The following is a 25,284-nucleotide window of genomic DNA, read 5'->3' as shown; positions in this document are numbered from 1 at the left end:
AGATTCCATTCCAACATTTGAGTTCTTATAATATCAATAAAATGCATAGAGATACTTATAGTAGGATATTATATTGTTTTGTACACATTAATTTATATTGTTAAACTAATAAAGTTAAGTCTTCCTCCCTAATTTGGCTTTTGAATGTTTTGTTTTGAGTTCACGTTGAGGAAGGTACTATAATTTAAATTTGGTAATTTAATATGCTCAACATTGTTACTATGTTATTATTATTATTACTATGATATTATTAATTTGGTAATTTAGTTTAATATATTGAAAAGAAGACAAGATGTTGGGTGGAATCTTTGACAATGCAATGTGGGAATCTAAGGGTTGGTGGTGGGCGGTGGTCCTTAGGCTAATAGGACCATCCTCCTATATATCTATGCTGTATCTATATATATCATCTTTCCAAGGTCCATATTTTTCTTCCATTTCTTTTGGATAATAATTTTTTTAACGCCAACTATATGTTTTAACATCGAATCCATGTAAATTACAATCTTGTTAAAAAAAAAAAAAAATCTCTTACTATATAGATATCTAAAGGTCAATGAAAATGAGATTGAATTATCGATTTTTAAGATGATAATTGATATTCTCTCTATTAAATTATGCTTGAATTGATTTATATTTCTATAATTAACTGTTATGTTAGATTTGATTTCTCTCAATAAAAACATTGTATTTGTTTTTATGTGGGCTTTTGTGTATATTTCCGACCACTTTCTTTAGAAAAATTGAGTAAGTAAACTTGGTGGCTATTTAATCGATCTATTTCTCAAAATAGAAGATTTTTTTTAAAAAGGATATGAATTGAAAAGAAGAAGTATTCTTTGTTTCCAAGTTGTCATTCGACTGTTTTTATATTTTATATGAATGAAAACATTTAAACTGTCCTTATCATTTTGAGGAAAAGTCTATGTATGTATATATATATATATTATTTTAAGGTTAAAATATTGAGTTGAATATGGGAGTAGAACAAGTGGGAGAGTTGGTCTCAAACCATGTTGATAAATAACAACAAATTCAACCTATCAAAATTTAAACACCAAATTCTTCCATCCTTAAAGTTTTCAAAAGGAGTTTTAATTAAAAGAGCCTAAATAGGATCTCACAATTTTTTATCTCAAATTTTCAAACTATCCACAGCTAATATTAATAATGGATAAAATAATAAAAAAGAAAAAAAAAAAAAAAAAAAAAAGCAAAGTGGACCATCGCACATCAAGAAATTCGACTATTAGTTATTTCATATATTTATTTTCATTTAATTTTAAGATCCTTATTTATTAGATATTTTAATATAATTAATTCAATTACGGTAAGATTTTAATCAAAAATTTCATCCAATCATTTTTATTTCAGTGATTTTAGTCAAAATTTATTGCAATATATTCTCTCTTCGTTTGATCTTTCTCTTACCTTCTGATCTCTCTTTTTGTCCATTTTTTATTCAGTTCATCTACTTCAAGTGCTAAGTGTCTTTCATATTATTAATTTTATTTCTGAAATTGTGAATTATAGTATGTGGATGAAATTTTTTAGTAAAGTTTTCCGATAAAGAAAATTTATAGTGAATGACGTTTTTCGATCAAGCAACTCTATAGTCAGTTAAGTAGATATACCACGTCCTTTCCTTCCATTTTGTATTGTTTTTCATATATACCACGTACTTTGATAATTTCTGATATATACTTATTATATTAAATCATTTTGCATTGATTTTCATATATTGAAAGTTAATTTAAAAATTTTTACCGCGACTGAAACTGTTTTCAATTTAAATATATCATTATATACTCTTATATATTTTAAATAATATTGTACAATGATATATATTTTTATATTATTTTTTATCAGGTATGACCAACATTACAGTATATTATGATAATTTTTTTAACAACTCCGACAACTACATTAGTTATAGTGTATCATAAATTTTAGTGAATGAACATATGTATTTTCAAGACTTATACGATAGTCTATTACAACATTTATCTAAAAATATGATAAACATAATATATGATATATTATATAGTATATGATGAGATCTATTTAAATAAAAAACAAATTCAGTCACGGTAAGATTTCATAAATTAACTTCAAATATATAAAAGTCAATGCAAAATTAATGAAATATAATAAATATATATCAGAAATTATTAAATTAAGATATTTGTGTAAAATTGTAGACCACTTAGGTGTTTTCTATGATTGTTTCTTTTCTAAATATACCATTTTGGTTCTCAAATTTTTAAAAATAGGTTCATTAAAATTCTAAGTTTTCAAAATATACTTTTTAGTCTACGAGCTTTTATGTTTAAAGAGTCAATCAACTATCTTTTATTTAACAATATAGAATTTTGAATTGCAAAAATATGTTTGTAAACCTACTCGAAGAAACTCATATACTAAAAAGGCACATTTTAAAACTTTAGGTATCTAATAAATCTCGAGAGACTAAAATAATATACTTTCAAAACCCAAATACTAATCATACATGTTTTCGGAAGTCAAGAACTAATTAAAAAGTAATTTTTTTCAAATTTAAAATTAAGCTCATATGAAATACCTAAAAGTAGCCACAACATAAAAACAAGTAAATAAGCATATAGACTAAAAAACAAAACACATAACTAAAAGTATCCACCATGATCAAAACAACCAACATTTTCAAAATTAGTCTCATCTAATCCATATGCCCATACATAGTTACACATATTCTCTAACAACACTAATTTTACGATTCAAATAGTGAGTTTAAAATGTCTTTTTAAGTAATAACTTGAGATTTTTTTGTACTTAGTCAAAGTGAAATGATGTCAACTTTAGAAAAAAAAAAGTGCTTTAAATCTATTAGAAAGGATTCCCTACGCTTTTAAAGTTACCGGAAAACAACTTACCCTAGAGATTTAATGTGACCGTTATTCTTTCTTTTTTCCAACCATGGTAAAGATAAATAATCAAACTTTCGTTTTTTAAGATAAAAGCTAGTATTTTGCCCAAAAAAACGATAAGTACTTTTTCTTTCAAATTAATTCTTTATAGGATTAAAAATTGAGATATAAAATAACTTATTAGTAAAATAAGGTTGTTTTTAAAACTTATTAGAAATCTAGTGCTATCTATCTGGGGAGAGAGAAAGAGAGTAGGACGAGTGTTCAACACTCGCCCTGTTAGAGTTGAGATTTTTTTCTCCGTTTTTTCTTTTCATTTATTTCATTTTCTATTTTCCACTTTTTATATTATTTTTTATTTTATTTTTATTTAAGATACAAATCTTTTATTAGAAATTTAAATTTTTTAAAAAATTATTAAATACACAAGATTTAAATAAAAAATGAAAAAAAAAAACCATGAGTAAATGATTCATAGCAATATTTCAATATTAAAAAAAGAATTAACACATTAGATATACTCATAATATACTAGAAGTTTTAATTTTTATAAATAAATATATTGAAACTAATATGAAACTAAACGAACGTGAAAGATACGGTTTTTTATACCTAGGAGGATTAGTGTACAATTTTAGGGTTTTTTATGTAATTTTTTTAATATATATTTGATTTATAAGTATTAGTTTTTTAAATTAAAAAGATTGGTTTTGCTATTTGATTCTTCTAAGGTAAACAGTCAAATGATACAACATATGGTAGGATGTTTAATATAAAGAGTCCTGCATCATATAAAGTACCAATATAATATTTTATAAAGAAGTATTTATTTTAATGTGATATGTTATGTTTTACATTATTTTGGAGCCATATGAAGCTACCATAGATAGTTTGCCCAAACATATGAAAAAATGTAAGAACAATCAAGACATATGATAGACTAAGAGTCTTCTCATATGTTTACACGTTGTAAAGATATAAAAAAAATTTATTTTACCACCCTCAACTATTTTTCAATTATAAACAATTACTAAAAATACAATTGTAGATTTTTATAAGTAATGATATTAATATACTATCTAGTATTTGGTTTTATGCATCTTGTCTATCTACATAAAACTCTTAATTAACATTTTAATTAGAAAATTAGCTTGGTGAAACAAATATCTATATATTTAGTAATACTCTACTCCACGTAATATGAAGTCCAAGATATTTTGTTGGACTTAGATAATATACATTATTGGAAGATTAACTACTTGGGTTTAGTTGTGATTTCTAAAATTTTTATTTTTATTATTTTTTTAATTTGTTAAACAACATTTTTATTTGCATAATTGACATATGGTCATTACCCTATTTATATTTACACATACAGGTTACAATTCATGACATATCAAATGTATCTAAGACTAGGAAAAAGCAAATTGTTGTTACGTCCCAATGTTAAAAAAAGCTTTTACCTATCAATGACATTATTTCATATGTATTTGAAAGAACGTTAATTTGACAAATAATATTTTAAAATGCTATATTAATACAATTTTTTTTTAGGAGAGCATTTAAAACACTCCATCAAATCAGGATAACCCTGAAATGAATGACAAATTTTTTTCATTATTAAAAGAATATAAACAAAGGTACATTTTTCTTCTAAAAAAATGCAAAGAAGTATTAAATTTTAGATTTTTCCTTTATATTGTTTTCGGTTAAAAAGAAAATGAAATAAACATTAAATTAAGAAGAAAAAAAGATAATTTGTTAGTGTGAAAATAAGTATTAATTATTTTTTAGGAGGTAGTTAAAATTTATAAATAATAATAAATTGTTATTAAATTTAAAAAATTGTTGTTTTGGTCCTAAGCTCTTGCCAAAGAGAGAGAAAATCAAATTAAAAAAAAAATGGAGAGAGAAAATGAAAGCAGTAGTATTTTAATGTACTGTATTCCTCCAATTTTTCCTATAAACCTCCCACACAAAATATAAAGGAATAACTTTTTATGGAATTGGCCATATGAATACAAAAAAGCTTTTGTGTGAAATGAGAAGTGAGAAATTGTGTCATATATATATATATATAGATAGATTGTTTTAGTAAGAAAAAGATTTTGTCTGAATATCTTTGAAAGTGTAGCAAAAAGGCATCAAAAATTGGACATTGTGTTGTGGGTGTGATCAAGTGTGTCTCGAAACTCTCACTATACTTTTATTTGTATGTTCCCTTTATTTCTTTTTGAGGCCTTCATGTTTATATTTACATATAATAATATTAATAATTCTTTTTATATATTATATATATTTCATACCCTAAAATTATATAATAATAAACTTCCCATCTCCCTATGGAGTCTTTTCCACTTCTTACATCTATGAGAATGCCCATAACTTATCATGCATTCATCAATTCACACAAATTAAACAAATAATTTTAGCAATATCAATCCATCAACTAATTAATACAATTTCATTGTATTTAAAAATTGGTTTTTAGAAAAACAAAAAAAAGAAAAAGAATAGAATGATAGATATTTGATCTATTATTATGCTCTAAAGATGGATAGAAGTGAACATAAGTTTAGAAAAACAAATTGCAATTTTGTAAGAAAAGAAGAGGGTAAATGTGCCATATTATTTTGAGAAGGGTTCCTTGGTTGAAGGTTTGTACTGTGGGTGGAAATGCTACATTTACCTATTTAATTAATATCTATAGTGTTGCTTAGGTAAAAATAACAACAACAACAACAATAATAATAATAATAAAAGGTGGGTGACAGTTCATTTTTGAACCCTATCCAATTTATCATTTCATGAAAATGATAGTACAACCATTAATTAAAAGACCTGCTCCTTACAACTTTGTGTAGTCAAAGATTGCATTCCATTTTTTATATTATTATTAAACTATTCTTTTCTTTTTCTAATTCTAAAAGTACATTTCATACGATGATTATGTTTGGAAACAAACTTTAAAATTCTTCAATTAACTTCAATTTTATTATATTTGAAATAAATTTAAATTGTTAAATTTTTCATTATTTTACTGAGTTAGCTTTTATATATATATAAGAATTTACTTTACCACCTTTAATTACGTAAATATTGTTTAGTTTTTATAGTTTAAAAGTCATTAATGGTTGTCATTTATTTTCTAAAAAATATTTCATTCCTCGAACTTTTCATAAATGTGTTCGTTATTATTGCAATATAATGTTTCAAGAACTTCAAACAAAACACAAGACTTGAAATAGTATGATCGTGATCAAAGAGAGGAAAAGTTAGATTACTCACTATTATCGATCATTGCTACGTACATCGTTCTCAAGTCTTGAATTTTTATTCAAAATTTTAAAGAAGTTCTACTTAAAATTTAATATAAGAACATTTATAAAAAAAGTTGGGAGCGATATCTTAGTTTTGAAAGATACCGATAATTATGAACAAATGATTTTGTATGAGCAATATTCAAACGTATATTGAAAGTTAACTTATCTTTTTGCAATTGAAGAAGAAATAGGAGTTGGTAGACATCATGTGATAGAAATTGTAGTTTTTATTGTCACAATATGTGGAGTAAAGAAATTGAACCCTCGAAGATAAATAGAGGTTTTATACTAGTTAAGCTAGTTTCTTGTTGGAGTCAAAAGTTATTTGACTAACTAGATAAAAAAGAATTGATACAACCCCAAGATTAAACTAAATATTTTAGAGTAAATTGCAAAAATAAACATTTCTAAAGTATGATGGTAGATGCAACTATACCCTTATACTTTCAAATTTAAAAATTAAGTCCTCAACTTTATTTGAACGTTAAAATTTTTATTTTTAGCCATAGAAAGTAGAATGGTAAGTAACATTATTATTATTACTATTATTGTTATTATTATTATTATTATTATTATTATATTTTAGTGGTTATATTTGTAATTTGATTAATATTTTTATTATAATTTAGGGTAGTTATTAATAAGAAGTTGATGGGGGTATGATTTGAGCCCTAGAGAGAAGGCATTGGGCATTGGTGAAGAAGAAGAAAGAAATAAAGGCATTAAAATTGAAGCTGGAGTTATGTGGAAAGCAGGCTGCAACCTTACAACTTCATTTCTCTCATGTCCTTTTTGGCTTTGTCACCCACGAGATTCTCTCATTCTCTCTCTTCTTCTTCTTCTTCAAATTACTCTTCTCACCACTGTTCATTTCACTCACACTTTTCTGTTTCAAGATTCCTCCATTCTCTCTCTCCCTTTGTTAACTTCAGTGGGTCTCTTTCCTCTCCTTCTTCTTCCTCTCTTTCAATATGACTTTGTTTTAGTACCCAAAAAATCATGATTCACACCAACAAACCATGGCTCTTTCTTGCTCTCTTTTCCTCTTTCACTTTCTTTTTCCCTTCTTTTGCTCTCAACCCCGATGCCACTCTCTTGTTTTCTCTCAAACGCTCCATTCTCGGCGATCCCTTGTCTGTTTTCGCTAATTGGAATGTCTATGATGCTACCCCTTGTTCCTGGCTTGGAGTTACCTGCACCGACCTTCGAGGCTATGGCGGCGGATGGTCAGATTTCCTCAGAGTCACTGCTCTCTCCCTCCCCAACAGCCAGCTTCTGGGTTCCATTCCTGATGAGCTTGGAAGGATCGAACACCTTCGTCTTCTCGATCTCTCTGGTAATTTCTTTAATGGGTCTCTTCCCTTTTCTATTTTTAATGCTTCAGAGCTTCAGGTTCTTTCTCTTTCCAACAATGTTATTTCCGGCGAGTTGCCGATCGACATTGGGGGTTTGAAGAGTCTTCAAGTTTTGAATCTCTCTGATAATGCGTTGGCTGGAAAAGTGCCCCAAAATCTTACTGCTCTGAAGAATCTTACGGTCGTTTCTCTGAGGAGTAATTACTTTACCGGGGAGATTCCGGGGAATTTTAGTTCCGTTGAGGTTTTGGATCTGTCTTCTAATTTGTTTAATGGGTCTCTGCCGGCGGTTTTTGGTGGGGAGAAACTCCGGTATTTGAACTTCTCTTACAATAAAATTTCAAGTTCTGTTCCGTTGGAGTTCGCTAAGAGGATTCCAGTGAATGTGACTATGGATCTTTCTTTCAATAATCTCACTGGAGCGATTCCTCAGTCGATTGCTCTGCTCAACCAGAAAGCAGAGGCGTTCGCCGGAAATGAAGATCTCTGTGGGAAGCCATTGAAGCATCTCTGTTCAATTCCTTCTTCACTCACAACTCCCCCAAATGTTTCTGAAACTTCATCTTCTTCTCCAGCCATCGCCGCCATACCCAAAACAATCGGCTCTGTTCCGGCAACACAGTCCCCAAGAGGTCCAAACGATACACAAACTTCTCAGCCACAAAACACCATGAAACCCATCACAATAGTTGCAATAACCGTCGGAGACCTCGCCGGAATCGCCATTCTCGGCGTAGTGATTCTCTACGTCTACCATTACCGGAAACGTAATACTCTCAATTCCAAAACCGCAAAATCCACCGACAAGAAACGGCCGATTAACTCAGAACAAAACCCTCAAACTAATCAGAAAAAACCTTCATCATCAGTGTTGTTCTGTTTAGCCAACAAAGGAGAAGAGACATCAGAGGCGACGAGTTCTTCCGACGGCGAAGAACAGAGAGAGAAACCCGGAATAAGCCAGGACGGAAAGAACAGAGGCAATAAGAAAAACGGCGTACTAGTGACAGTGGACGGAGAAACAGAGCTGGAATTGGAAACTCTGTTAAAGGCATCGGCATATATACTTGGAGCAAGCGGCGGGAGCATCGTGTACAAGGCGGTGCAGGAGGACGGGACGGCGTTGGCGGTGAGAAGAATCGGTGACGTGAGCGTGGAGAGATTGAGGGACTTTGAGAACCAAGTGAGAGGCATTGCTAAGATTCGACATCCAAATTTGGTGAAAATTCGAGGGTTGTTTTGGGGAGAAGATGAGAAGCTCATCATCTATGATTATGTCTCAAATGGTTGCCTTTCAACTTCCCTTCACAGTAAGTATTCTGCTTATTTTAGCTTTCACTAACTCTTTTCTCTAAGATGCGCCACTCTTCATCAATTTTTTCCTCTTTTTATTATCTCTATATTTATAGTTTTTTTTTTTTAAATAATAATAATTAACTCTCAAATTGGCTCCAAACTTGATTGAAAAAGAAACCTATCTATTCCAAGTTTTGACTTATCAGTCGAAAATACATCAAATTTAATTTTTGAAAATGTTGAAGATGTTGGCTTCTTGTTAGGCTATTCTAATTGATCATGTTTGTTCAATTTTTGTTACTAATTTTTGATTTGTTGCTCTACTTTATTCAAAATAATAATAGATAAAAATTTTACTTTTATATATATATATATAAAAAAAAACTTAAATAACATGAATTTTTTTTGATAAATTTCTACTATATTTTGTAAATAATATATTTTTTTTGCTATATTAATATGTATGTTGTTATTATTATTACTATTATTATTTTAATTTATTCATTGAACTCATTTACCATTCTTAGAATTCATAGATTACCAAACCATTTTTAAAAAATAGTCAACTAAAAAACTTGACTATTGTCTAAATAACACTCTGTTTCAAAATTTGGTTGTTAATCTTGTTTCAAACAAGTTGGATTTTCATGTTAGATTTTAGGTTTAAATCTACTTAGGATTCTTAAATTTTGAAACATTATATATATATATATATATATATATATATTTTCAACAACCAATAGAAACCTAACCTAGGCATTTCGTTTCATAGATTACTAAGTCAAAGTGTTGATTTCAATTAAATTTTACATTGATTTCTATAGAAATAATCAATAAACCATTAACATATAATAATAATAATAATAATAATAATAAAGCTTAATAAATTCTATATGCAAATTTTCTAGCATGTAATAAAATCTAAATAAATCCAAAAAAAGAAAAAGAAAAGTAAAAAAGTGAATGATTAAATCTAGAAATCATAATTAGGAGGAAGGCTAATTAATTAGAGCACCTGTCTTTGACTAAATCTTGTTTTTGTAGTAATTTAGAAATTAAACCCGTGACAACTTTGGTTTTTGCAATGTGTTTGTATGATTTAATTATTCATACCAACCTTGGAATCTCTCTCTCATTTTTATTTTATTTTTATTTTTTTTAAGTCTCACAGAATTTTAGCCCATCATATGTATTTTAGATAGTTCTGATTTGATTATTTCAATCATGAACATTAAAAACCCAATAGGTAGGTCCAACTTTAATCTCACATGGTCTTTTCAATAATATCCTCCGTTTCAACCTTCGAATCTTCAACAACAAAAGAATATATGCCATCATCTTTCTTTTCTATTTACAGAAGGGCTTTTACATGTTTTTTATTTAAAATATTTTTATATATATATATATATAACAAAATATCACATACTATACTATTTTATTATTGTATTTGTAATTATTGTAGCCTATTTTGTTATTTTTTAAAACTAACTTTTTAAATGGTTTTTTATTTTCTGTTTATTTATTTTGGATGGTTGGCATATTAAATCTCTTTTATTAGATAATTTACTTTTTTAGTATAAATTTGAAACCTCTAATTTGAAATGAGAATATGTCTCAATTAAATAAGTTATACCTAAGTTTGACACATTTTATTATACCGGTTTGAGTTATATTGCTAAAAAAGTTTATGGATTTCTTCTTTTTTACAACAAATGAATGTTTGAAGGTCTAAACCTTCATCTTTCTTATAGGTTTATTATTGTTGAGTTATACTTTAATTTAATATTGAGTAAAAAAAAAAGTGTCATATTTATAAATGTTCACAGATTTCAACATCAAACCACATTGAAATAACAAAAATCCTTATTTTAAAAGTGATATGAGCAATGAGATTTTGTCATTCACTTATAATAAAAAAATTGTTTATAATGCACATTAATGTCCAATTTACTTATAATAATATCATTTCATAAACAACTCAATTTCCCCAATAATATTATTGTTATTGTTGTTTTTATTTATTTATTTATTTAGGAAAACCGAGTTCATCGTCTTCTTCCCAGAGCCATCTATCGTTTGAAGTCCGATTAAATATCGCCAGAGGAATAGCCCGAGGACTTGCCTTCATCCACGAGAAGAAGCACGTCCATGGCAACCTCAAGCCTTCCAACATCCTCTTAAACGCCGAAATGGAGCCCTTAATCGCCGACCTCGGCCTCGACAAGCTCCTCTCCGGCAGGTCCAAAATCGCGTTCGCCTCCAGTTCTGCACGGAACTTAGGCAGCCACAGATCCACCCCCAATCGCGAGAACCAAGACGGGAGCGGCGGAAGCCCGTCGGTGAGCCTGGGATCAGCGTACCAGGCGCCGGAGTCGCTGAAGAATGTGAAATCGAGTCCTAAATGGGACGTGTACTCGTTCGGAGTGATTGTAATGGAGCTGGTGAGTGGGAGGATTGGGACGGAGAGAGAATTTGGGAGTGGTGAAGAGGAAGGGAGGATTAAGAAGATGGTGGATTTGGCGATTAGAGAGGAAGTGGAAGGGAAAGAAGAAGCGGTAATGGGGATATTTAGATTAGGGTTTAGTTGTGTTAATTTGGTGCCTCAAAAGAGACCCACCATGAAAGAGGCTCTCCAAGTTCTTGACAAAATTGCTTCTTCTATCACCTAATTCATTTCATAATTATGGAGTGTTTTCTTTTTTTTTTTTTTTGTATTTCTTTCTCTAATTTATCTTTTTTCTTTCTTTCTTTTTTATATATGGTTAGGATGGAAGGATTTAGGTATTAATGTAAAGTGTGTGAGAGCTTTTTTTTGTGGATCAATATCAATATTGATTTTTGAAGAATTTAGCACACGAATGTGCATGTGTGTTGTGTATATTGGATTTCTTTTTTATAATTAGATTTGGGAAAACATTTTTATCACTTAAATTAGTTTATTAAATTCAATAGCAAACGAGGCCTTTTTAAATATAGAAAATAAAATCAACGGATATTAATTATAAGAGCCTTTGGGCCTCTTTTTACATGATGACTCATTGTTGCTATATTTTTCATAAATGTCCCATTGTATAAAAAAAAGGGAAACTTGGGAATAGTTGTTTTTTCTCAAACTTTAGGAAAACTTCTCTCGAAGACTTTCCTTATCGAAGAAACTTTCAAATAACTGAGAATATCGTTCTTTGTAAATCTACCGATTTTGAAGAAGGTCTAAAGCATATGAGTTTTGGTGAAGAGCTTTGATGAAGTGTTCCGGTAAGTAAGGGTTTGTATATACAAAATTTGTTAGGGTATATTCTATATATTAAAGACATTTGAATTTTCTAATATTGAAATCGAACTTCTTCCCTAACTTCAGTGTGTCTGTGAACAAATTAGGGTTTCTTCTTAAGCGGACGAGTAAAAATTATATATTTTGGCTATGCAATACTGTATCGGTAAGAACTGTATGCTTCATGAACTGAAACTTTTTTAGGGTATATTATGAAATATAAAGTATATTATGTACTTAGATCAAATTGTTTGTAATGATGTACCTAAGTTTCTATTATGTTAAATCAACATGCATGTCATTTTATCTATATAGAACTGTTTATTGCTTATATTTAGTCTTCAACTTTTTAAGTATTATTGTTGGTTATAGTTAAGTTCACAAGTTTGAGATTACTTAATTATTCTGAATTGATTTTGACTTTTTTAGTAGACTAGTAAACGTGTGTGATGCACATGAAAATCACACACGAAAAAATTATACTTTTAATTTAACTTTATAAAATTGGAACAATCATTTTAATATTCTCCAAATTCATCATCTTCTTATCCTATGTTTCTTTTTTTTTTCATTGATAGGATGTAGAATTTGATTTCTTTGCACAATTCAAATTTTATTTCTTAATATCTTGAGCTTACACGTTGTAAACTTAACCATCTAATCTATGTAATATCATCAGTTACGTTATGAAAGATGAAAAAGTTACATTATGACCCTCATGACATAGAACATTAACTAATATCAGTTAAAGAAGATGAAAAGTTAACGAAGTGTAACTTCTATCTTGTTGAATATGAAAATGGCCAAAAACCTTAAATCTATGTAAATGAGAAAATTGCTACTAAAGCAAGACTTAAAAAAGGTTCTAATGAAAGGGTAAAAACATCCACCAAAATCATATTTTTTTTTATGAAATTATGAAATTATAAATGTGAAATCATAATTTTTTCAATCATTTTGTAGGTAAAAAATTAAAGGAAAAACTTTAATATTTCTTGTTCTACACATTTTATTAATTTTATGTATAGTTTATAAATTCCAACTATACTTACATTGTTTTAACGAAACCAAAGTATAAGTCACTCAACTATTTCATTAATAAAAATAGCTTTGATAAAAAAAATTAAATGAAGAAAAAAAAAAACATGAGCAAGACTCTCATGGTTACATTAAAAAAAGATTCTCAATATGATATAACTTAAACATAAAGAGCATAGACATTTGTACATTCAACCACGAAGTCGATGGTTCAAGTTTCCCCAACTTCTGTTATATACTAAAAAGAAACCTATAAATGAAGGAATATGAACAAACATACTTCTATATACAAAAAAATAGGCAACAAAAAAATTAGAAGAGAATAGAAAAACATGATTTGATTTCTTCTTCACCCTTAGCATTTTGTTGTGACTTATGGACATGAATAAAAAAAATGGGGTATTTATACCTAAAGATTTGAAAAGGAAGAATTTGAAAGGTTGTAAGAGATATAAAAAAGTTAATATGAGATAAGGGAATGTGAATAGTTGGGAGATGAAAGATTAAAGTGAGGGAGGAATGTGAATAAATTTGGATAAATTTAAATGATATAATTATTTGGTGAGAAAATTTTAAAATTTTGAGAAAAGTTATAATAAGGAGATGAAAAGTTAACAAAATGTAACTTCTATCTTGTTGAATAAGTGGAAATGACCACAAACATTAAATTTATATGAATGACAAAATTGTCACTAACGCAATACTAAAATAAAGTTATAACAAAAAGGTAAAATGAGACTAAAAAGTTTCTCCATTTCCACCCTTTTATATATACTATAGATTAAGTTGCATCTTATATAATATAGATAAGTTGTGGATGAAAAACAATAGAATGTCAACTGATTATGCTTTTGGGGTTGAGATGTTTATTAAAAATATGTTGAAACATTCGAAGACGTCGAACATCATGACTTATCCTTGTTTAAAGTGCGTAAATGCAAAAACTTTAGATATGAATACAATTAGAGATCACTTATTTTTTAACGGCATATATCAGAGTTATCAAGTATGAATTTTTCATGATGAATCACTACAAATGAAGAGAAACAATGAAAATGTCTTTAGTAGTGCAAGAAAAGAAATTGACGAGGATGATGTTGATGACACAATTGGAATGTTTGAGGCTGCACACAATTATTTTAATGACAAGTCAAAAAATTTGGAGAAACTACTAGATGATGCCAAAGAAACCATTATATCCAAATTGTAAGAATTTTACAAAAATATCAACATTTATAAAGATATATAATTTGAAAGCTAAATTTGGACGGAGTGATAAGAGTTTCATCGAGTTATTAGAATTAATTTGTTACATCTTACCTACTCCTAATGAAATCCCTACTTCTACTTATAAAGCAAAAAAAAAAAAAAAAAAAAAAAAGATTATGTGTACTCTTGGAATAAAGTATGAGAAGATTCATGCATGTAGGATTGATTGTTGCTTGTTTAGGAAAGAACTCTCTAAAGCAAATGTATGCCTCTCTTGTGGTATGTCAAGATGGAAGATTCCTAAAATTTCAAAGAAAGAGTTTAAGAATGTTCTAGTGAAAGTCATGTAGTATTTCTCCCAAATATCAATATTAAGAATGTTTAAAAGCAAAGAAACATCAAGATTATTGATGTGACATGCTAGAAAAAGAGAAGTGAATGGTTTATTACAACATCCAAAAGATGCATTATGGTGGAAAAAAATAGACAATTTATGGCCAGAGTTTGAGTTAGAACCTATAAATCTACGTCTTGCTCTTTTCAGATATGAGGTCAATTCGCATGAAGATCTTAGCAGTAGATATAGTTGTTGACCAATGATGTTAGTGACATACAACCTACCTCCATGGTTGTGTATGAAGCGAAAATGTTTTATGTTGACTACACTAATATCTGGTCCCAAACAATTGAGAAATGAAATAGATATTTATTTAGCTCCGTTAGTTGATGATTTAAAAAAAAATTGGCATGATGGGGTGGAATTTTATGATGCATATCAAGATCAATGTTTTAGGCTCAAAGCTATTTTATTATGGACCATTAATGATTTTCCTGCGTATGGCAACTTGTGTGGTTGTACGGTCAAAGGATATCATGAATGTCTAATTTGTGAGGAGAAAACTTCATCCATTTATTTTCCAAAAGGAAGAAAGATGGCATATATTGGACATTGCAAGTTTCTACCACATCATCATCCACATAGGAAATAAAAGAAAGTTTTCAATGGTTCACAAAAATTAGAATGCGCTCTAGAATCATTGAGTGAGGAAGAAATTCTTGTACAAACAAGTAAGTATGAACATTCATTTGGTAAGAGAACTATCAAGAAAAAGAACAGTGAAGCGAGTTCTTCAGGAACTTATTAGAAGAAAAAAAATCTATTTTTTTAGTTAAAATATTGGAAGTACCTTGATGTGTAACATTGCTTAGAAGTGATGCACATTAAAAAAAAAAAGTGTGCAAATCTCATTGGCACATTGCTTGATATTCAAGGAAAAATGAAAGATGGAATAAAAAGTTGATTAGATTTGGTGGAACTGAACATTAGATCCGAGTTAGCCCCTCAAGTAGGGGATAAAAAAGATCTTTTTACCCCCAGCATGTTATACATTATCTCGAGTGGAGAAGTTGACTTTTTGTAAGACACTATCTGAACTTAAAGTACCTGAAGGCTATTCACTATACATTCAAAGTTTAGTGTCACTCACAGATTTGAAACTTTATGGACTTAAGTTGCATGACCATCATGTTCTTATGCAATAATTGTAACTTGTGACAATTCGTGGTATTTTACCGAAACATGTAAGACTTGTAATTTATTCGGCTATACTTCTTCTTTAATGCTATATGTAAGAAGACGATTGATTCATCACACTTAAAAGGAATGCAAAAAGTTGTAGTTGTCACTTTATGCCTATTAGAGAAGTATTTTCCACTATAATGGTACACTTTGTATCACATCTCATAAGAGAAATTGAGTTTTATGGACTTGTTCATCTAAGGTAGATGTATCTTTTTGAACGATATATGAAAGCTCTGAAAACTTATGTGCGAAACAAAAATCGACCAAAATGATGTATGGTAGAAAATTATATTGTTGAAGAGGCTATAGAGTTCTATTCTAAATTTATGGCTGGAGTTAGTGTTATTGGACTTTACTCATTTGTAATAAAAAGGGATTCAAACGTGGATAGAGCATTATCACTTTCTTCTTTTATCAGTCCGAGTAAGAAGAAGTTAGATCAAGTTCATCTTTACAGTTATTCAAAAAGTAAATGATGTTCTACCATATGTCGAGTATGTGCTAAACTCTATCTATTCACATACTACATAAGATGGTTGTGTAATTACCTAATAACTTGTTATTTATGACAGACAACATATGGATAGTTTGCGTAAGCTTAATTCTGGTAAAGTTAGAAGTAAAAAGTGAATTCAAGAAGAGCATAATCGCACATCCAGTCGGTGGTTATCCACACAGGTAATCACTAGAATCATACTCTTTCATGTTTATTTTGGATCTAACTAACCAAATCCAATATATTTTGTAGGTTGAACTTGCTCTCGAAGTTTCCAAAAATCCCATCACGCCTTCTTTAAGATAGATAACTCATGAACCTTCTCCAAATGTGGCCACTTATTCTGGTTACACGATTATTATTATTACTATCATACAAAAAGGCGTAATGATATTAGGAGAGTTCAAAATAGTAGAGTTAGTATAACAGCCACTACGATGCAAGTCTCTAGTTCTAAAGACAAAAACCCTATCATGTCAGATAGGACCTTTTATGGTGTAGTACAAGAGATATGAGAGATTGATTACCATCATTTATCTTTATTTTATTTAAGTGTGATTAGGTTGATAATAGAAATGGAGTCAAGTGAACGAGCTTGGGTTTACCATTATGGATCTCAAACGTATTGGGCATAAATCAAACCTAATTATTTTAGCATTCCAAGCAAAATAAGTATTCTATGTAAAATATCCTTCAAATCTTGAATGGTCAGTGGTTTTAACATCTCCACAAAGAACTATTGAAGAAAATTTCTTTAAAGATGAAATATGAGATATGCTTTAAGAGTGTGATTATGAAGTCATTCAAAGGATACCCAATGTTGATACACCTAATGAGATTGATGATACAACTTCAACATATATTAGACATGATTGTGAGGGTAGATGGGTAGATAAGTAATCATTGTGATAAATGTTTTATAATGGTATGCCATTACTTTTCTTTATAATGTATTTATGTTTAGAGTTTGTAATTACTATGCTTATGGTATGTCATTACTTTACTTACTAATGTATGTATGTTTTTTACAGATTCATAGATGGAGGATTCAAATATTAGCAGTGAGGATGAAAGACAAATGCTTCCAGAAGGAAAAAATAGATCATTTGTTCCACGTGGCCCAACTACTATGTCTGAGTTGGCATCAGTAAGAACTTCTGGGCAACGGTTGTTCATTCAATTTAATGAACACGGGCAACCTATTGAAGCCACTTCTAAGAAAATGCAAAGTTACTTTGGTGGGTACGTTCGACAACAGATTCATATCACATACAAATCTTGAAAAAAAGTTCCGAATAAGCTAAAAGATAAAATGTAGTTTGATTTACACCCCAAGTCCAAATATGGTTTTCATTTTTATTGTGTAGGTGTCGTCTGATTTACACCCTAATGCCAAACATTCTATACTTATGTCTACATCAAGAAAGTTTCAGACTTTCAAGACCACGTTGACTCAGAAGTATATACTTCCGTTTAAGGATCAACCATCACTCATGCAGTTTCATCCTAAAATTTATTCTCATATAAATCAAGAACATTGGGAATCATTTGTGGACGTTAGACTAAGTGAAGAATTAGAGGTAAATAATTTAGTTACATGTTAACTTTAATATTGTTTTGGTATGTAACTACAAACTAATGAGTTGTACAAGATTATAGTCGTATTCAAAGGGAAAGAAGGTGGAAATATTATACAATCACCACAGTTTTGTAAGGAATATGCAAATCTTGCCAATGAATTAATTAGTCTTTCTAATTACATTAGAGAATTTATCTTAATATATTTACATTGATTAAATATATATTTTTGGTTGCAGAATATAACGCATGATGTTTCCTATCATTCCACTCTTTGAAAAGAAGCATGAAAAGGAAAAAGATAAGGATTATTTTAATGATGCTACTTGAGATTGTGACTCTCAAATTATAAGTATACTTATGATTACAATATATAATCTTTTCATTATCGATCTAAAGCTAAGAGTCAATGACATTCTGGGAACAATTGGAAAATGAGTTCCTCAACTACTTCTATAGCACTAGGCATGTCATCAGAATGATGGAGTTGACAAATATCAAACAATGAAAGAGAGAGCCAGTCATTGACTACATAAACCGATGGAGAGCTTTAAGCCTAGCTTGCAAACACAAGCTCATAGAATTGTCTACAGTGGAGATGTGCACCCAAGGTATGCACTGAAAACTTCTCTATATTTTGTAGGGTATAACACTCCATACATTTGAAGAATTAGTGACTCACGCCCATGACATGGAGTTAAGCATCGCTAATAAGGGAACTAAAGATTTCCTAATCTTTGAAGTAAAACAGGGGAAGAAAGAAATAAAAGGTACTAAAGAGATTGAAGATAGTGTCATAAAAAATCTATGGTCGTCCATACGATCCCACTGAAATTTTCTTCTAAAGAAAATGAGACCAAAGCTAAGAAGAGAGATGGTAAAGAGAAGCATCGTTCAACTCTTAAAGAAAGGTGGGAAAAAAGTTTATCCATTTCCCGACACTAATGTTGCAGACATGGTAGAGTAATTGTTAAAGAAATAACTTATTCAACTTCTAGAATGCAAACAACTAGAATAAGCAAGAAAAGTAGATGATCCTAACTACTGTAAGTACCATTGGATCATTAGTCACCTTGTTGAAAAGTGTTTCGTGTTGAAGGAGTTTATTCTAAAGTTGGTTCATGAAAAGAAGATCAAGGTGGCTATTGATGCAGTAGCTTAGATGAATCATGTTGTAACCAAGATGACCTTAAGTGTTCCGCCATCAACACAACTTTATGATCAAAGGAAAAGCTTGATTCAATTTGGCACTTTCGAACCTATAGTTGTTTGATTCCAACAAAAGATCGTCACGACAAACTCCCAAAGCAAAGGAGCCTATTGATGATGATAACGAAGGATGGATAGTCGTTACTCATCAAAAAGGTAAACAACAAAATTCCATTCAAAAGAAGTCACACTTCCATAAAAAACAAGGAAAAGGAAGAAACCCTCACAAAAAGAAGGGGAATCGAAACAAAAAGATGTGGAAGCCTAAGCCTATGCAAAAAAGAAAAAGACGATGATCTTCTCGGACCTCAAGAATTAGTAACTTTGTCAGAGTTCCTCCCAAGAAACTTCCTTGATGGTCATCCATAGGAAGTATTTGAAGTCATTACATGTCATGTTGTCAGCATAGTAGAAGCCGACAACAATCATGCATCTTTTAAAGAAGTTAACAATTCAAATGAAATCAAGAAAAAGACTTCTGTCTTTGATCGTATCAAACTTTTAACTACTCAATCTTCAGTCTTTCAAAGGTTGAGTACGGTCATGAAAGAAAAAGAAAACCAATATCCAACGTTTACTTTCACTTGAAGTTCTGCTTTCAAAAGACTAAGTATCTCCACATCGAAGAAAAATCGACCTTCAACATCTAATTTTTATCATCTAAAGATGACAACAATCAACATGAAAGAGAGATGAAAACTTTGAAAACAAAACCATTTCATGAAGAAAACAATGACGATCAGGTTCATACCATTACACATGAATAGGAAGTTGTCTGACATAAGTATAGAAGATTCTTTTACGGTGAAGCCAAAACTTATTATATCCACTAATTCTACAAATGAAGGGGGCGAAAAAAATCCTTGATGAGAATATGAGCTGTTAAATATGCAAAGCTCTTTACCACAAGAACCTAAACTGCAAGGTGTTCCTAGCCACAAAAGCTTAAAAGGTAAAAGAAAAAAAAACTCAGTTGAACTACGTTATGACTTGATTCCTATATTATAAAGAATACATATACAGCTTAAAGAAAACTTTATGTTCTGTTAAATAAAAAAAGAAACAAAAAGCTTGAATTATGTTATGACTTAATCCCTTGTTCAAGAGTATGTAAGCAACTTAAAGTAATTTAAGTTCAGTCCATAAAATGTTTCCACAAAAGTAGGAGTGTCATAATCACCTATATGTGGCTTTACATAATTGATATCACTCATTCATTGAATAATATTTTTTTTCTTCAAATTAAAAGATGTTCATCTCTATTGGGGAATCACAAAAAATTGAGGACAAATCTCTAAATTCAAGATTTCATCCATGGTAAAAAGGTGATACAATAAATTGAAGATGTACATTACTTTGCGCAAGATTATATACAAGTTGAGTGCATACGAAAAAAGGTGCTTCAAAATCAAGTTTGATAGTTTCGTCAATACTTTATCAAATTCAAATTTGAAAAAAAAAAGTTCTTTAATTTCAAGCTCGAAGACTTCATCGATGCTTCCTCATATTCAAGTTCAAAGGCTCAGTCTTCCTCAAACTTAAAAACTTCATCATTGCTTCTTCAAGCTCAAGTTTGAAGGCTTTAGGCTTTATCAATGAAGGCGTGGCTCTGGCTCCTCCAAAATGTCGGTGCAACGAACTTTGCCTTCTTTTCAATATGTTGCAACTGAGAAGATCGTTATTTCTAATATGTTGCAACCGAGAGTGTCAATATCACATATGTTGTAGTTGAGAAGACCATTCAGAATATGTTGCAACCGAGAGGATCATCATCTCGAGGGTCATCATCTCTAATATGTTGCAACCAAGAGGGTCATCATCTCTAATATGTTACAGTTGAGAGGATCATCATTTCCAATATGTTGCAGTCAAGAGTGTCATCATCTCCAATATGTTGCAGCCAAGAGGATCATCATCTCCAAGATGTTTCAGCTGAAAGTGTCATCATCTCTAGTTGAGAGGATCATCATTTCCAATATGTTGTAGCTGATAGTGTTATCATCTCTAATATGTTGCAATCAAAAGGAGCATCATTTCCAATATGTTGCAGCTGAGAGGATCATCATTTTAGAGGTCATCACCTCCAATATGTTGCACCCAAGAGGATCATCATCTACAATATATTGCATTGAGAGTGTCATCATCTCCAATATGTTGCAGCCAAAAGGAGTGGCACGACAAAGTTTTTTAGATCTTTTTGAGGTCATCTCTAACATGAATCAAATTGAGTTTCAGGAGGAAGTCGAGTTATGGCATGATAGACTTGCCTAGGCCTTTCTGAGGTCATCTCTAACATGAACCAAACCGAGTTGCAAGAGGAAGCAAGGAGTGGCACAATAGAGTTGCCTAGACCTTTTTGAGGTCATAAAGAATTTTTACAAACCACTTTCAATGATCGTCTTATATGTGTCGACTTGTCCAACACACTTACAAAAAAAAAAACAACATAGAGGCAAGAAGAAAAAAAGGTAACAAAAGAAAAAGAAAGAGAAAAACAAAAAGAAAAAAGAGGAATAGAAGTTTTTCTTTTCATACATTCCTTCGTAGATTTGCTTTCTTCTGCTTGATGAGGAAAGGATGATCAAGATGTGGGCCAACAAGTTCAATTCCTCATAAGATTTGGAATCATATCAAATCTTTTTTAGTAAAAAGAAAATCAAATTATCTTATGTTATCCTAAAAGCTTATATTTTGGAATAAATCTTCAATTTCACATTTGAGATAATTAAAATCTTTAAATCGTTCAAAATTTAGATTTTATCCCTAATTTTAAATTAAGATTTAGTCATATTTCAAATTTTTGTGCATCCTCAAGACAAATTAGAGAATGGTTGAGACCTTATCCTTATCTTAAATTTAAATATGGTTATGTTCCAAATTTTTTCCCAAATTCAAATTTAAAATTTGTATCCTCAAATCAAATTAAGTTACAAATAAAATTTCAAACTTGTCTCAAATTAAGATTAAGTCATATTCTAACCCTATACCAAATTCAGAACAAACTCATGTACTAAATTCATAGTTTGATTAATTTGATATGTTGATTTAAGTAAAAAAAACTTGCCCATATTTTGACTTCAACTTTATCTTTTTTGAGATTCATCCACTCATATATGTGCATAAATTTCGAAAATGGGTATTTGTTGAATGAGAAATTTTAGACCAATCACTAATTGCCACGTCATTTAAAAAAATTAATGACGAAAAATATGAATAATTAATTTGGGACGGATTAAAAGTTAACATGCGTCTCAATTTGAAATTGAAGACATAGGCCAATTCTGATGATACCACATATTTTCATTATGTGAGACCCTGATCACAAACTACCTTTGTGTGATGAGATTCTACGCGATGAAGGTCTATGCGATAAGGAGTACTACACAATACGAAAGAGGACTACGTGAGGGGCCCTTGTTGCAACACCAACCTACTTTACCAAGAAGAAATGACATCATTGCTCATTTAAGAAAGTCGGTGATTGATTTGACCTCGTTGCCCAAATTCAAATCCGAGATAAGGATATGATAGAGACATTTGGTATCTTAGTATTGGGCCACTCCTCGCCACTGACAGAAGTAATCCTTCCAACATGAGAAACTTCACGATAAAGGCTTATAAATAGAGGAATTCCGGTTATTTTTGAGTTATTTCTCCCTAAACTTCCTTAAAAGAAAAGTTAGAAGATTTCTGAGGTGCTCGCGGATCCAAAACACGGTGACATCTGACAAAGATTGCAAGAAAATACAAGGAAACTCTTGGGTAAAGAACTAGGCGGATGAGCTAATTGATCATGATTGTGAGTGGTTCCTCTTAACAAATGTTTCCAAAATATAAAAAGGGTTTCTAAATGCGTTAAACCTTTATATATACAAATTATTTTGAAGCCATAAACCATATGATTTTTCTTATGACTTCCAACTCTTAAAATGTTGTGTCTACTATGAAAATAAGAGAAGTGTTTTTAATAGAAGGAATGTTTTGATGTATGTTGGGAATGTCATTATTAGAATCATCGTTAGAAATAATGATTTCTAAAGAATGTGTAAAGTTACTACGATGGAAATAAGATGATCTTTATACCCTACGCAACATTAGACCTTATCCTTGTTGTGTGACCTGGGATAAGATGCTCTATTCATATTGAGTTATCTTGAGTAGAATGCTCTATTCATGCTATGTAATCTTGAATGGAATGCCTCATACTTGTTGTATAATTTGGTATGAGATGCTCTTTGCTTACTGTGTGATCTGGCATTGGAAGACACATCATGCGTTCAGACTACTCCGCATAGCTGCAACTCAGTAAAAGAATGTGGTAAACGCTTGACCTGAGGAAGGGTAAAAAGATGTAATTAACTATATAGAATGATTATGTATAATGACGATATGAGGAATTGATAAAACGTGTTCTACACGATATGAACTTCATGCATGAATTATGACTGATTTCCATATGATTTATAAATATTGACGATGAGATTTGAATTGTGTTAAGTTACCTAACGCATTGAAATGATTGGTCTTAGACTTAATATTTTACTATTAAAACTCACATGATTTGTATTCTATGATCCGACAGAATAACTTATAATGCATTAAGGTAGGTTTTTGAAATAATAAAATTATGGATAAAAGATCCCACTCATTAGATGTCTTTCTTCTAACCTTAGCTTTCAATTATTTTGTTTTATCCTCTCCCCCAAGTAGCGAAGGACATCCAATGTTGAACTTGCAACTTTGATCGCCTATTGTACCCTTTTTGAACGCATCATTTGCTAATGGCCACTGTCAACTCACATAGCATATAGTAACTAGGTGGGAAAAGTTCAATGAAGTTTTCGTTTTTCATTCGCCCACTTCCCATGTTTAATTTCTTATATTGTCCTTAATTTCGCTCACTAGGCATTCAACGTGTTGTTCGCATTGAACCTCACTTAGAATATCTAGGCAGTTGCATCTCCACTTCATAGAATAGAGTGCTTTGAAGCGGTGTGTAACAATTATGACTGTTGGATCAAGTTAATCATTTTGGTCTAAATAAATATTATTTATTTGGGCTAAAGTCCATTTAAGCAAAAAAAAAAAAAAAAAAAAAAAAAAAAGGAATCCGTGGAAATGACAAATATAAGAATGGAAATTAGAAAAATAGCAAACTGTTATTTTTTTTATTTATGACAAAACTAACTGCCTGAAATAGTTTTCCACTTTTTTGGTCCGAAATTACCCCTCAACGAATGAGAACTGTCCAGATTCAAATATAGTATATTTAAGAAGATCGGAAAATCAAATAAAATATCACATATCCGATTACAGTGTATTTGTGAATACACCCACTTATGATAATTATTAACTAAATCAAAAAATTATTATATTCTTTCAAAGATCTCTAAACATATTCAATTGATTTCAATATTCTCTAATTATCCCGATTTTTACCTTCAATAATTATATATTCAAACTTTAGCTATTAATGCAATGAATACGTCCTAAAATTTTAATGCAATGAATAATTCTTAAAATAGCGATAAAGATGATGCAATAATTAACTAATAACAAAAACATTAAAAAAGTAACGAAAAATCATTTAAAAGATTCAAATTTCAAATCTCAAGTAAAATTCAAATTCAAATTCCAACCATTCCCTAAAATTATGGAAAATATAATGGACATACTTAAGTTTAGAATCAAATTCCAACCCTCCCTAAAATCATGCCAAATAAAATGTGATCTATCTTTAATTTTTCCAACCAACCGAAATTAAGGGAAACAAAAATAGAAGATTCACCAGAAGACAATCAACATGAATTAAGGGAAACGAAAATTTGTACTAAAAGAAGAAGGTGAAAAACGACGGTGCGGGTGGAAAGTCATTTGAAAGTTTGAAGAATGTTAGAATCGGAGAAAATTTGAAGAAAATTTTGAGAACTTGGTATTTTTTACTGATACATGTAGAAAACAGAGAAAAAATCCAAAGGTTGAAGAAGGAACAGAAGCGTGAAACGAAACAACTCATCGATA

The 25,284-nt window shown here is 30.2% G+C and overlaps 1 protein-coding gene across 1 annotated transcript; it reads left to right on the top strand.

The window, feature by feature from the left end:
• The first annotated feature begins 6,897 nt into the window (after window positions 1-6,897).
• On the top strand, window positions 6,898-11,760 carry LOC103496184 (probable LRR receptor-like serine/threonine-protein kinase At4g37250). Its single transcript, XM_008457942.2, has 2 exons — window positions 6,898-8,894; window positions 10,915-11,760. Exons 1-2 carry the CDS (start codon window positions 7,229-7,231, stop codon window positions 11,547-11,549), a joined length of 2,301 nt encoding a protein of 766 aa, XP_008456164.1. The 5' UTR covers window positions 6,898-7,228; the 3' UTR covers window positions 11,550-11,760.
• Window positions 11,761-25,284: the final 13,524 nt, after the last annotated feature.

This window comes from Cucumis melo, chromosome 6 (assembly GCF_025177605.1).
Source record: "Cucumis melo cultivar AY chromosome 6, USDA_Cmelo_AY_1.0, whole genome shotgun sequence".
In the NCBI taxonomy this organism is placed as follows: Eukaryota; Viridiplantae; Streptophyta; class Magnoliopsida; order Cucurbitales; family Cucurbitaceae; genus Cucumis; species Cucumis melo.
The sequence above is the reverse complement of the archived record's forward strand: the minus strand, read 5'-3'. Positions and strand labels throughout refer to the sequence as shown.